This window comes from Ranitomeya variabilis, chromosome 3 (assembly GCF_051348905.1).
Source record: "Ranitomeya variabilis isolate aRanVar5 chromosome 3, aRanVar5.hap1, whole genome shotgun sequence".
Taxonomy (NCBI): Eukaryota; Metazoa; Chordata; class Amphibia; order Anura; family Dendrobatidae; genus Ranitomeya; species Ranitomeya variabilis.
This window is the reverse complement of record NC_135234.1, coordinates 414,532,431-414,547,457: the sequence shown is the minus strand read 5'-3', so window position 1 is coordinate 414,547,457 and position 15,027 is coordinate 414,532,431. Positions and strand designations below refer to the sequence as shown.

Below are 15,027 nucleotides of genomic sequence, written 5' to 3'. Positions count from 1 at the left end.
AACGGATCCGTTGTAACCGTTGCAACCGTTTTTACATCCGTTGGAACCGTTTTTTGGCGGATCCGTTTTTTAAAAAGGGAGGATCTCAATGTGATTGGCTACTGGAAACTACTGGAAAACTATATATACAGTGTATTTACATCACATCTTTGAAAGGTTGTACAGAAAGTGGCAAAGATGGAAGGGGTGCTGGCAAACATAGCGAAGATATGCGCAGATTTTACTTTTGAGGCAAATCGGTTGGCAGTCATCGTTCGGGACAAGGAGGAGGAAAGACTGCGCATCCTGCAGCAGCAGCGGAAGGGAAGGCTGTGGATCCATCCCATCACAGCCCAACGCATGACCCGTGGTGTTTATTCCACACTTTACATTGAACTGAGGGAAAACCCTCAGAAGTTCTTCAACTATGTGAGGATGAAAGCCGAAAATTTTGAAATTTTATTGGGCCATGTGGAAGACTCTATACGGAGACGAGACACCCAGATGCGCTTCTCCATATCAGCAGCAGAGCGTCTCATGGTGACTATTCGGTAAGTTTTTTTTTTTTTAAATGATTCTCATTCATCAGACTTATAATTGCAATGTTGTTTTTTGAAGTTTTTATTAATTATTGTCTTTTCCTTTTGTTAACAGATTCCTTGCAACTGGAGAGTCGTTCTCATCGCTACATTTTCAGTTTAGGCTTGGGATATCCACCATCTCAGGGATCATCAGAGATACCTGCCGGGCATTGTGGGAGTGCTTACAAGCGGAATACATTCCAGAGCCATCACAGGAGAGGTGGCTGGAGATTGTACAAAATTTTGAACAGATATGCCAGTTCCCAAATTGTGTCGGAGCAGTCGATGGGAAGCATATAAGGATCGTCAAACCTTCTGGCTCTGGGTCAGAATTTTACAACTATAAGAAGTACTTCTCAATTTTATTGATGGCCATAGCCGACGCACACTGCAAGTTCATCGCTGTGGATATCGGTGCGTATGGACGCGCAAATGACTCACAGATTTTTAAAACTTCACCAATGGGGCGTCGGTTGTATGGAGAGACATTTGACTTTCCGCCCCCTAGACCTCTCCCTGGAACCACCGGTCCACCGTTACCATTTGTTTGCGTTGGAGATGATGCCTTCCAGCTTTCCCCACATTTGCTTAAACCCTTTGGAAGTAGTGGACTGACCCAGAGGAAGAAAATGTTTAATTACCGCTTAACCAGAGCACGAAGAGTAGTGGAATGTGCTTTTGGCATCCTAACTGCTAAATGGAGAATCCTACTAACTGCAATTAAACTGCACACTGACACTGTTGATGATGTGGTGAAGGCTTGCGTGGTACTTCACAATTTTGTTTTATCCAAAGAACATGTTTCCCTGGAGGATAATGTGTCAGAAAGAACCTTGCGGGATTACCACAACAACTTTTCGCAGTCCAGTAGCAGTCTCCAGAATGCGGGACAAGTTTGCAGACTACTTCATGTCTCCTCCAGGATCAGTTGACTGGCAGTATGAAATGGTGTAAAAAAATTTTTTTTAAATTTTCACACTTGTAAAAATACCATTTTTTTCTTTGGTTACAAAACCTTTGTACTTTAACCTTGCAGTATTGTATGTTTTGAACCGGTACCCTTTACACATTTTCTACTGTTACTATTACCATAACCTTGGTGGTTTTAATACAGTTTTTTTAAAAAAAAGAGAAAGACAATAAAATTGTTTTTAAACCACAAAAAGTTTTATTTATGTACAAGTTTTTAAAGGTTCTCATAATTTGGGGTGGAGATAGTAGTGGAGGGGCTGACAGGGCGGGCCACGTCGATAGGGGGGGACACGACATCACGGGGAGGAACAGAAGTGGAATGGGTGGTGAAAACATGAGGTTTGGCAGGGAGGTGAGGTACAGATGTGGTTTGTGGGAGGTATGGTGAAGGTGTTGGTGGGATTGGGAACGGTGAGGTTAAAGGGGAAGAATGGAAAGGGGAAGGTAGGAACTGGGAAATACTGAGGGGGGAAGGAAGGTATGGCGAAGGAGTAGAAGTAGGATGGACGGGAGGAGGATGGATGGGAGGAGCAAGGACGGGAGGATAGACGGCGACTTGAGAGGGGAAAGGTGTTGAAACATGAAGGGTGGGTGGAGGGGCTTGGGACATCGCCTGCACTAGAGCAGTGTGGCAGCCTTGCATCACATGCATCTGCAGGTCAGGACTTAGATTTTCCATGTGCCTGAGGACTGACTGAAAAAAACAGTGTCTTGGTGACTGGTTTGCATCTGATTGCATCCTATCCAGACGACTGCTGAGTTCCAATATGCTTTTGTTAAGCATATTGTACCCAGCAGATGTTTGCTCACCCAAAAGCTTGATGGCATTCTGGAAGGCTGCATTCAGATGCAAAAACTCAGGCGCATAGCTCCTTTCCTGACCTCTCTGGCGCTGCCGTCCTGACCCCAAAGGTGGTCTAGATGTTGCGGCAGTGTCAGATGGGTGGGGTAAAGGGAACTCTAACTCATCACCTGCAGCTTCAAGTGACGAAGTCCGCCCTGCTGCTCCAGCGCTGGTGGATGGGGCCGAGGGATCAAACAAAAGGGAAGGTACAGACACAGAGGGGTCGACGTGGTCCCCGGTGGCGGACCCCTGAGAGATCGCTTCCGAGGGGTGCAACTCTGATGCAGGCTCCCGAGTGCTGCAGACAGTACTGTAAAAGAAGAAGAAAAAAAAAATTAGTATCTTGATATTACAGTTGCCCTTGCTGCCCAAAAAAATAGGTTACACATTTTAACAGTTTGACTGAAAACATGTGGTGTTGAATATTTACCTTCTGCTCTGCTGCGTCGACCGGAGGAACGACAGGGCTCTGGCATATTTGTACCTGCTCCTGCGTCCTCTAGATCCACTCGGGGCCTGCATTTCCTTGTTGAACTCCCTCTTGAAGCGATCCCTGAGTGACCACCACCGCACGATAACCCTGTTACCTGGAAAGAGAAAGCAAAAATTGGTTACTATACAACACATAAAATCATGCTAACACAAGGTAATGAAGTGTGAATACTTACGCGCTAGATCCTGGGCCCCAGCTTCGAGTTCCTCCCAGTTATCAATAACAACACTGCACACTTCCTCCCATAGCCATCAGGTGACAAACTGGTCAGCATGGCGGCGGTCCGACATGTTCCATAACGGCTCCCGACTTTGGACCGCTTGGATGAGGGTGTCCACATCTATCCCCTCCTCTTCCTCATCCTGTTCGGGAGCACGCTGTGAAGCCTTAACAAAAAAATAAGAATAAAAAGGGAAAGATTATACCACATACATTTTACAGTTTGCTAAACACCAAACCAAAAAAGGGACTTACTCTTCGGTGACCGCCGCGACTAGCATTCCGACGACTATGGGAGGTGCTCTGAGGAACTGTACGTCGAGCCCCGGATTGTGAAGACTAATAAAAAAAAAAAATTAATAAAAAAATGATGTGCTTGGATGGAGGCATATGTACTGTGTGTGGGCTGTGCTGAATGTTTGTGTTGGGTGTAGAGTGTTTTATGTGAGGATCTGTCTCTGCAAAACTTACACTATGCGCTCCCGCTCCTCTCATTTCTCCACCCTGACCGTCTCCTTCTGGAAGCCCCTCTGCTTCAGCTTCCTGTGGAAACAGAATAAATAATTTATAAATAATTGTAATAATTATTAAATAAATTATAAATAAATAAACAAATTATGAAGAAAAAAAAAAACCTCAGGTGGTTGACGATGTGAGGGGGGGCTCTCAGAAGAAGGCATTCTGGTATCTGTTTTCTGCCTGCGTCTGTCTTGGGTGCCTCTTGGTCCCTAGAATCTGCAAGTATAAAGAGAGTTCTAAGCTACTATACAAAAGGATAGACGCAGCTCTTCGGGACTTTATACTTACATCTGTTTTCAAAACTTAGGGGCCTGCTTGCGTCTGTCTTGGGTGCCTCTTGGTCCCTAGAATCTGCAAGTATAAAGAGAGTTCTAAGCTACTATACTATACTATACTATACCATACGCCTGCCTGCGTGTATCTTGGGTTCCTTGCTTGGTACCACTAAAATCTTCCAAATTAAAGACAGTTTTAATTAGAATGATTATGTATTGGTATGCCAAATTACATTTCCCCCCCAAAAAAAAAAAAAAAAATTTGTAACCACACCTAAAAAAAAAAAAAAATGTTAACTTGATATGCTTGAAGTACAAGCTGCAAAACCCTCCACCTCCTGTTTCCCCCTAAAATTCCTTGAAAGAAACACCAAAACTACTTCAATCTTGATATGCGCCATGCGCATGTTGGTAAACCTACCCCACCCCCTCCTCCAGACACAGTTTCAACCTTATAAAAAAATTCCCTCATTCAAAGTTAAAATACCAATACCCAAAAATGAAAATTATGGTTACCCTAGTTACTATTTTCTATAACCAGATAACATTTTGTATACCAAAGGTTTGCATTCTGCATTTATATATATAGAACCTCAAACACCTTTATTGAATGTAGACCAGTTATACATTTATCTTGAAATCATACTACGGACAGTTTTGTGTAATTTTTATTACAATTTTTTTTTTTTTTTTTCTTTTTTTTGGTTGGAAAGTAGGAGCTACACTGCTCTTTATTTGAAATAGCAGTACAGTATGTTAATGTATGAAAAATAAAAAAAAAGGCAGAACACATCACACAGCATTTATACACACACACACACACACACATGTCACAGCACAGCCATTAAAAATACCAGCACAGTATGAAAAATAAAAAACATGCAAGGCAGGCGGGCGGTCGGGCACACACACACACACACACACACACACACACACACACACACACATGTCACAGCACAGCCATTAAAAATACCAGCACAATATGAAAAATAAAAAACATGCAAGGCAGGTGGGCGGTCGGGCACACACATCACACGGCATTTATACACACACACACACATGTCACAGCACAGCCATTAAAAATACCAGCACAGTATGAAAAATAAAAAACATGCAAGGCGGGCACACACACACGCTGGATGGCAGTACTCACATAGCAGTCTCTGGCAGGATCTTGATGGCTGCAAGCAGGGTATGTCTTGCTGGCAGGATCTGTCTCTCTTGCTAGCAGGGTATGTCTCGCTGGCAGGGTCTGTCTCGCTGGCAGGGTCTCTCTTGCTGGCACGGTCTCTCTCTTGCTGGCACGGTCTCTCTCTTGCTGGCAGGGTCTCTCTCTTGCTGGCACGGTCTCTCTCTTGCTGGCATGGTCTCTCTCTTGCTGGCAGGGTCTCTCTCTTGCTGGCACGGTCTCTCTCTTGCTGGCAGGGTCTGTGTTCTCTCTTGATGACACATTGAGAAATGAGGCCCACCTGTCCTGTTTATATAGTTTTGGGGTTGTCTGGGAAAAGTATCTACTTTTTGGAGCATGCTCAGTTGAAAAAAACGGATTGGGGCGACGGATCCGCCAAATGACGGATCGCGACGGATCCGTCGCCCATAGGCGCCCATTCTATGAAATGGCGGATGCGACGGATCTGTCGCGGACCGCCAATTAGGCATAGAAAAAAAACGTTACAAAGTCCGTCAATGTCTAGACAACGTCCGCCAAATTTCGACGGATCCGTCGCATGGCGGATGGAACGGACGACCATCCGCCACAATCCGTCGCTAATGCAAGTCTATGGGGAAAATAACGGATCCGTCACAAAAAATGACGGATCCGTTATTTGATGAAAATGGCGGTTTTAGACTGACGCCAAACAACTGAAGTGTGAAAGAGGCCTTACTGCTGCAGCTGTGTGCACCTAAGGGTGGGAGCGCCAGTATATCTGCATAAATATTCTTTAACTTACTGTTAAGGCAGACCTGAGGAAAGTGCGCCCCGCGGGCCACATGCATCCCCTTAAAGGGAACCTGTCACCCCCAAAATCAATGGTGAGGTAAGCTCACCGGCATCAGGGGCTTATCTACAGCATTCTGGAATGCTGTAGATAATCCCCCGATGTTACCTGAAAGAGGAGAAAAAGAAGTTAGATTATACTCACCCAGGGGCGTTCCCGCTGCGGTCCGGTCAAATGGGTGTCTCAGGTCCGCTCCGGCGCCTCATATCTTCATAGGATGATGTCCTCTTCTGGTCTTCACGCCACGGCCCCAGCACAGGCGTACTTTCTCTGCCCTCAAAAGGGCAAAGTATGCCTGTGCCGGAGCCGCAGCATGAAGACCAGAAGAGGACGTCATGGAATGAAGATGGGAGGCGCTGTACCGGACCTGAGACGCCCATTGGAGCGGGACCGCCCCTGGGTGAGTATAATCTAACGTCTTTTTCTCCTCTTTCAGGATACATCGGCAGCTTATCTACAGCATTACAGAATGCTGTAGATAAGCCCCTGATGACTGTGAGCTTACCTCACCATCGATTTTGGGGGTGACAGGTTCCCTTTAAGCTGTTCCTGTATGGACCAGTCAAAGGGCCTTATGCAGTAGCGTATCACTGTGTCACTACATAGTGGCAGCTGTGCCTTAGTACACATCACAGAATGGAACTGCGAGGGAATGGGGCTGGCTGACTTTGTTTTTTACGTCATTCTGTGAGGAAGGTTTGGCACAATACTGTATAAGGAGATTGTGTGGGGACATCCTTCTGAGTGGGTGGTAGCGTGGGGACATAATATTGTGCAGGTGGCTGTGTGTACACATAGTACTGTGTAAGGGGACTGTGTGGGCTATAATACTGTGTAAGGGGGCTGTGTGGGCCATAATACTCTGTAATGGAGCTGTTTGGAGACATTTTTATGAGTGGGGGCTGTCAGGTGTCATATTACTTTGTAAGGGGGCTGTGTTGGGACATCATTTTGATATATAACTAATGAATAACCAGTACCAAATATTATATAACTTACATGGCACTGTAGCAAAATGGCATGTCATTGATACACATTCATATTCAAGTTTATGAGAAGTATTTATGAGATTTGAAGATGGATTTCGCAGAACCAGAAGGTTTAATAGCAGGAGCAATGAATATTATTAAAAGCAAATTATATAGTAGTCATTGCAAAACAATTAGTAAATGAATGGTATAAATACATTTATAAAAGTATAAACTATGGAATCTAGCTAATCAAGATACTTGGAAATGCTGATTTCCCGGCTCTCTCATAGGAATTAATTGTTAAACCCAGACAGAAATCTATTTTCTGAGACATGTAATGGAAATTAAGGGGTTATCCCAGCAAAAGCCATATTATGTGGACAGGGTATGTCAGTTATGCCTGATTGGGCAGGACCCATCTGTGTATATCCTTTCCCAGTGCCGCCACCCCTACATCTGAGGGCTCAGTCACATGACTGTTTAAATTGGACAAGTGCAATCCGATAAAAAAAAGGAATTGCATTTGGACCAATGTTATTCAACAAGGCAGTGCTGATCCACATATTAATTCTCACATGTATTTGGAATGAGAAATAAAATCTTTCCATTCTTCTGGATGAGAATGAGACTGTTTTTTTTTTTTATACGCATGTGTAACGTTAGCTTTAGTGTCTTGAGGATGCAGCAACTTATTGTTGTGATATAATATCAGAAGTATCAACTTATTCTGTGACATCACTGTTGATATATCACTATTGTAACAGTAAACTACTGTTGTTAACGAAATTATCCAGGACTATTTAATTGTTTCTTATGGGGCTAACAATATGCAATCAGGTAGTTGCTAACTACACGCCTGTTTGGCCCAGCGTCGATCTCTGGTGGCACAGAGAACGTTGACAAAGCAGCTGCTTCTCTATGACTCTGCTCTGTTGACGGGGAGTGACTGCCAATGTCATGCTGATTGGCAGTCAGTTCCCCATTGCATAACTGCAGGAAGCAAGCTGATAATCTTCATGATGCCGGTAGTCACTCCCCATCGACACAGCACCCCAGAAAAGGCAGCGCTGTTTTGATGAAGTCTGTGATCACTGCTAGCCCTTGCTGAGCAAAACAGGCAAGTAGTTAGCAACTACCTGCCTGTCCATTCTTAGCCCAATAAGAAAAAAATAGTTCTGAATAACCTCTTTAAATAACTGCATAATTTTAAAGGAGTTGACCAGAATTGATTCCATTCTTCTAGAAACACCACCACAATCTCAATTACAATCCATGAACAAATGTGGTGCTGTTTCTAAAGGAAGCACCTATATTTAAAAATCCTGCACAGTTCCTTTAATTATTCCTTTACTGTGAAACTACAATATACTATTTATATGATATTACATGTTTGCTTGTTTTATCCCAGTATTGTGGCACCACTGTGTGCATTAGGCTACTTTCACACTAGCGGTTTTGGCTGTATGTCGCAATGCGTCGTCCAGGAGAAAAAACGCATCCTGCAAAGTTGCCTGCGTGCGACGGTTGCGTCGTGTTTTGGCGGACCGCCGGCACAAAAAACGTTACATATAACGTTTTTTTTCGCGTCGTGTCCGCCATTTTCAACCGTGCATGCACGGCCAAAACCCCGCCCCCTCCTCCCTGGACCTTACAATGGGGCAGCGGAAGCATCGTAAGACTGCTTCCGCTGCCCCCGTTGTGCATGTCTTTCACAGCATGCGTCGGTACGTCGGCCCGACGCACTGCGACGGGCCCGTGCCGACGCTAGTGTGAAAGCAGCCTTAGGCCAAATGCACACATTGAGTATTTGGCGAGTTTTTTACCCCAGTATTTGTAAGCCAAAACCAGGAGTGGGTGATAAATGCAGAAGGGGTGCAAATGTTTCTATTATGCGTTTGCTCTGACCATTCCATTCCTGGTTTTGGCTTACAAATACTGGGGTAAAAACCTCACCAAATACTCAATGTGTGCACATGGCCTTAAGTGATACTCTCATGTTATGAAATTGATATAGTTAGACAGCATTAAGGGGTGTCTGATACTAATTATTTTTTTTTTTTACTATGGACACAAGGACTAACAGACATGCATCTGCCTGATCTTCCTGTTGCTGAGCAATCAGAGACCGCTTCTGCCAGCAATTCTGCAGCTTTTGCTGATGTCACATCGACAGTCAAGCTGCTTCTCTTCTGCTCTGCTCTGTTGGCAGGGCGTGACAGCCGATGTCATACTGCTTGACAGCCGCTCTTGCCCAATCGACAGAGCAGCACGGATGAGGAATAGCTGCTCTGGTGATGTAAAGCAGCAGAATCAAGGCAGGAGTGGTCTGTGAGCACTCTGAGCCAGTGCCAGGTTGAACAGGTAGGTTGTTAGCAAATACCTGCCTGTTAGTTTTTAGATTCATAATAAATAGTCCTGGATAACCCCTTTAAAAAATCCAAATTTGCTCTTGACTTGCTTTTTTTATCTGATGTGATTTTCATGCATGCAATGAGAGCTATTATCTTACATAGTGTACAGCTTGCAAAGGAGACCAACCTCCTAAGACTGGCTAATTATGCACAGTGGCTACATTACAAGTTGAGGAGTTAAAATGGAACTGTCCTTTTGAATAACGTATGCCTATTCAATAGAAAATGTCCTTGTAGCAATTGTAGAATTTACTTTGATTAGTAAATGTTGATGTTTATGATATTATAAAAAACCCTAAATTGATGTCCATCAGAGGTGGCACTTTTTCTGAGTTTGTTGTTCATTGACTTTGCTGTACTGTCATTAGGCAAAGTCCATTTCTATTAACAGATGTGACAAGACAGACTGCAAGAAGTGTTGGGTGGGTGGGGTGGGAGGTTCAAGTGCTGCAGCTTGCTCCTTTCTCCAGCCTCTAGCAATTCATATAGTAGCAACAGCAGCAAGAGGGCAGACATTTCATTGCATCAGTTAGCAAAATTCTCAGTCCCTCTACTTTATGCCTTACTATTCATTGCAGGAATTGGTAAGTACATGTCATTTGTCCAGAGAATGCCAGATCTTCTGCTATACTATGCCTTACCACTCGGCATAGTACTTGGTTTAGGCATTCTATGGAGATTAGCTTGAAGGTGACTGGAAGAGCGTTGTGCATGCTCTCGAAAATACCACAATCTATTATGGGAAGTGAGGGAAATGAAGTCTTGCAATGCTTTAATTCCTGACAATGAGGAGGATTTAAAATTGCTGAGCAGAGGCACTGGATGTCAGAATAGAGGAAATAAGGATGTGGCTGCAGAGAAAGTGAATGAAACTTAAAGGCAACATGAGAATAAGTTAGTTTGCAGCCTTTCTTCCAACTTTTATTAAAAGCTTAGGCTACGTTCATATTTGCGTTGTGCGCCGCAGCGTCGGCGCCGCAACGCACAACGCAAACAAAAACGCAGTAAAACGCATGCACAACGCTGCGTTTTGCGCCGCATGCGTCCTTTTTTTAATTGATTTTGGACGCAGCAAAAATGCAACTTGCTGCGTCCCCTGCGCCCGGACGCGTGCGCCGCAGGGACGCATGCGGCGCAAAACGCAAGTACGTCGCATGTCCATGCGCCCCCATGTTAAATATAGGGGCGCATGACGCATGCGGCGACGCTGCGGCGCCCGACGCTGCGGCGCAGACCGCAAATGTGAACGTAGACTAAGCTACCTTTTAACTCCTGAGATTACAACCAGCTCTCTAGCCTGTTGATTTCTATACAACAGTTAGCTGCTCACTATCCCCTCCCTTCTTTTATCTGTCCTACAAAATCACAATCTACCTACCCCCACCATTCACAGTTTCCAGAGCAGCCCTTCTAATCATGAGGCCATGTGCACACGTTCAGTATTTTTCACGTTTTTTTCACGTTTTTTTCACTATAAAAACGCGAAAAAAACGCGAAAAAACGCTTACATATGCCTCCCATTATTTTCAGTGTATTCCGCATTTCTTGTGCAAATGTTGCATTTTTTTCCGCGGAAAAATCGCATTGCGGAAAAAAAAGCAACATGTTCATTAAATTTGCGGAATTGCGGGGATTCCGCACACCTAGGAATGCATTGATCTGCTTACTTTCCGCATGTGGCTATGCCCACCATCACCATGCTGGAAGTAAGCAGATAATGTGCGGTTGGTACCCAGGGTGGAGGAGAGGAGACTTTCCTCCACGGACTGGGCACCATATAATTGGTAAAAAAAAAAGAATTAAAATAAAAAATAGTCATATACTCACCTTCGATGGCCCCCGCAGTCTTCCCGCCTCTCAGCGGTGCATGCTGCCGCTTCCGTTCCTATAGATGGTGTGTGTGAAGGACCTGCGATGACGTCGCGGTCACGTGACCGCGATGTCATAGAAGGTCCTGCACACACACTCCATCTATAGGAACGGAAGCCGCTGAGGAGATCGGCTGTCTGCAGGTGAGTATAACCATTTTTTTTATTTTTTTTATTATTTTTAAACATTCTATCTTTTACTATTGATGCTGCATAGGCTGCATCTATAGTAAAAAGTTGGTCACACTTGTCAAACACTATGTTTGACAAGTGTGACCAACCTGTCAATCAGTTTTCCAAGCGATGCTACAGATCGCTTGGAAAACTTTAGCATTCTGCAAGCTAATTACGCAGGGCCGCGCTTAGTAACCCGATGTTTACCCTGGTTACCAGCGTAAATGTAAAAAAAAACAAACAGTGCATACTCACCATCTGTTGCCCGTCAGGTCCCTTGGCGTCTGCTTCCTGCTCTGACTGAGCCGCCGTACAGTGAGAGCAGAGCGCAGCGGTGACGTCACTGCTGTGCTCTCACTTTACGGCGGCTCAGTCAGAGCAGGAAGCAGACGCCAAGGGACCTGACGGGCAACAGATGGTGAGTATGTACTGTTTGTTTTTTTTTACATTTACGCTGGTAACCAGGGTAAACATCGGGTTACTAAGCGCGGCCCTGCGCTTAGTAACCCGATGTTTACCCTGGTTACCAGTGAAGACATCGCTGGATCGGTGTCACACACACCTATTCAGCGATGTCAGCGGGACCTCAACGACCAAAAAAAGGTCCAGGCCATTCTGACACGACCAGCGATCTCGCAGCAGGGGCCTGATCGCTGGTACGTGTCACACATAGCGAGATCGCTACTGAGGTCGCTGTTGCGTCACAAAACTTGTGACTCAGCAGCGATCTCGCTAGCGATCTCGCTATGTGAGACGGGGCCTTTAGTCTCCTGACTTCAATATCATTGAGCCACTCTGGGGAGATCTCAAGAGCGCAGTTCTTGCTAGACAGCCCAGGAATTTACAGGAGCTATAGGCTTTTTGCCAAGAAGAGTGGGCAGCTGTAGTATCATAGAAAATAAAGATCCTCATTCACAACTACCACAAAAGATTTCAAGCTGTCATTGATGTTAGAAGGGGCTATACACGGTATTAAGAAATGGGGTATGTGAATTTTTTATCAGGGTCATTTGGATGTTTTGGGTTGTCATTATGATTTAAAAGGAGAAAACACAGTAGTTTGACAATAAATGGCTTCACCCAACCACTAATCATCAGTGGAGAAAAAGTTTTGGTGTTATCATTCATATTCTCTGAAAAAAGGCCAAGAAAGCAAAAATTCGTCCAAGGTACATTTTTTAGCACAACTGTATGTTTATATCTATGTCTCTCTTTCTTCTGTGTTAAATAGAGTGTATCTCTAGGGATCTCAGGGGCTTTGATGTTGAACGGAGGCGCCATTCCAATGAACATTAGAGTGCCAGGGTTTGCAAATAGGTAGGGTAATTAGCAGGGATTAATAGGGTAATTGTAGCCCACTTTCTTTTCCTATTTATCCAACCCTTGAGATATATGCACTTTCAGGGCCTTCTATATGTTTCAAATATTTTTGAAACTTGTATCCATCTAATATATTTGATATATACAGTATATATATGCAGCGCCCACACTGCCGCAGGGCCGAGGGGTACCCGGTACCGGGACTCTGAGTCTCTGCTCTGGGGTTGTCACGGTGGCTAGGCCCGGTCCGTGACCCTGCTGAGGGGCGCCCCAAATAATAGGTGTGGATGGTGGTAGTGGTGGTAGTGGTGCGGTGCAGTAAATAACGAGGACACCAGGTTGCAGTCTCTTTACCTCTTTACTGAAGGCTTCTGGGTCCTCAGTCTGGAATACGGTTAACCGGGCTGCGCAAGTCCGGCCGGTCCGATGGCACCTTCAGAGTTCCCGTTGCAGGTGGAAATCTGTGCCTACCTTCTAGCGCTTGTGTGTTGTGGTCCTCCCCTGCTGTGCTTACGGGATAGTCCCCACAACTGTTGTGTCTGTTCCTCGTGTTCCCTCACAACAACTCGATTCTGATGTTCTTCTTATTCTCGTCCCCCAGATCTTATGGTAGGACGCACCCGTATGACGGGAAGGCTCGGAGCTCTTCCGGGACCCTAGAGTCGCCCCTCTCCAAAGGTTGCCCCCTATGCCTGCGTAGGTGATGTAGGTGAGACAGCCAGCCTATAGCTCTCTGTCCTGCCGTTGGTTTGAAGTAATGCTTAGAGCTCTGTACTTCCTCGGCGTTCCGGCCACCGGTTATTTACGCCTCAGTAGGATGTTGCCTCGGTCTAACAGCACGACTCCTACTGGTATTTCTCCCTGTTGCGTTGATCTCGTTTCTCACTCAGCACAATAAATCTCGCTTCTTGTCCTTTCTTAGGGCACCGCCACTATGAAGTGCAGGCGCGGTCCCATAGCTTTCTCTCTGATTGCCAGGCCTCTGTCAGGATCCCACCCCTGACAGGGACCCTACCGAATCTTCCCCTACAACACCCTCTGCCACACGGTGTTGCCTGGTTCCAATCCAGTCAGCTTTCTCTCTAACTTCCTGCCTAACCCCCAGTTTTACCAGACTGTGAGGAGTGGCCTAATGAATAGTACCCTTAGCTCCCCCTGGAGGCCAGACTGTGAAATGTATTGGTGTATGTGATACCTGGTCAGATGAACTCCTTCAGTGCCATCAGACGTACCATAGCCCCCCTTAGCGGCGGAGCCACAGTACTGCAACGACGGGGCGCTGCATATACATGTGTCTTTTTTACCCAATTTTTCCCTTTACTGTGCTGTAATTGATTATAGACAGAATGTGCATTAGGGCACTCATGTGTTTGAGGTGGAGCAGGGGCACCGTGTTGCCAATATTAGGGTGCTAACCCTTGCAGCCAAGGGGAAATCTTACAGTGAAGACAAGGTAAATGATAGTCCCTCCCTTACATTACCCAGTTCTGCACAAAGAATATTGGACTAACTCTGAGGGAGAGATATTGGTTGCACTCGTATTGGTCTAAATAGATTTTAAATTTTTTGCGTATGTGTTTTTGAGTCATTCAAGTTTTTAATGAATTATTAAAATAGGTTGTACTAGAAAATACTTTAATTTTTGAGAAACTTGCTTACAGACACATGTAAAAGTTTGGGGACCCCTGGTCAAAATTACTGTTATTGTCAACAGTTAAGCAAAAGGCCTAAAGTTAAATATGTATAGGAAAATATATAATATTTTCATCTTTTATGTTTTAAAAATTACAAAAAGGAAAATGGGCCCATGCAAAAGTTTTGGCATCCTTGGAGATTTGTGTGTTAAAATAACTTTGACCAAGGTTTCAGACCTTAATTCGCCTGTTAGCATTATGAGTTGTTCACTTGTAAGGAGGAAGACCGGGCTGCGGGGGTGCCTGCCTTGAATCGGGTCCAGAACTGTCGAGGCTGCATCCCATGTTGCCCGGGTGAAGGAGAAGGGGACCAGACAGGCCCCATGACCTGGGAAGAGGGAGCGTGTCTAGACAGAATACAGAGCAGAAGGCGTGCGAAGGTGCAGACAGCTTCCCGCCGTCAGGGAGAGTGCAGGAGGGTGAGCAGTACGCTCCTCACCAAGAGCAGCAGCGCCACAATGCATTGCGGCCGAGACCTCCTGGACACTTCAGCGGGGTATTGAGAGTGGGAAGCACCATTAGCCCGGCAAGAGTAAGACCGTGCTTGTGTGGGAGAACGTGAGCCGGTTACAGGATATTAACCCCTTCATTCCGAATTCCTGTCACAGGAATTTTTGGAATGCTTAAAAAAATTGAACATTTAACTTTTTTTCACAAAATTTTTACTTCAGATCCAATTTGTTTTATTTTATCAAGGGTAACAGGAG

General features: G+C 45.1%; 1 protein-coding gene and 1 long non-coding RNA gene across 2 annotated transcripts; one reads left to right on the top strand and one right to left on the bottom strand.

Moving 5' to 3' along the window:
• Nucleotides 1-177: 177 nt before the first annotated feature.
• On the top strand, nucleotides 178-1,611 carry LOC143817707 (uncharacterized). The gene is made up of 3 exons (XM_077299194.1): nucleotides 178-530; nucleotides 634-793; nucleotides 1,597-1,611. Exons 1-3 carry the CDS (start codon nucleotides 178-180, stop codon nucleotides 1,609-1,611), a joined length of 528 nt encoding a protein of 175 aa, XP_077155309.1.
• A 1,238-nt stretch (nucleotides 1,612-2,849) lies between these two features.
• Nucleotides 2,850-4,762, bottom strand: LOC143818280 (uncharacterized). Its single transcript, XR_013224436.1, has 3 exons — nucleotides 3,560-4,762; nucleotides 3,344-3,427; nucleotides 2,850-3,255 (listed from the first exon to the last, which is right to left on the bottom strand). It is a non-coding gene; the product is annotated as an uncharacterized LOC143818280 (long non-coding RNA).
• Nucleotides 4,763-15,027: the final 10,265 nt, after the last annotated feature.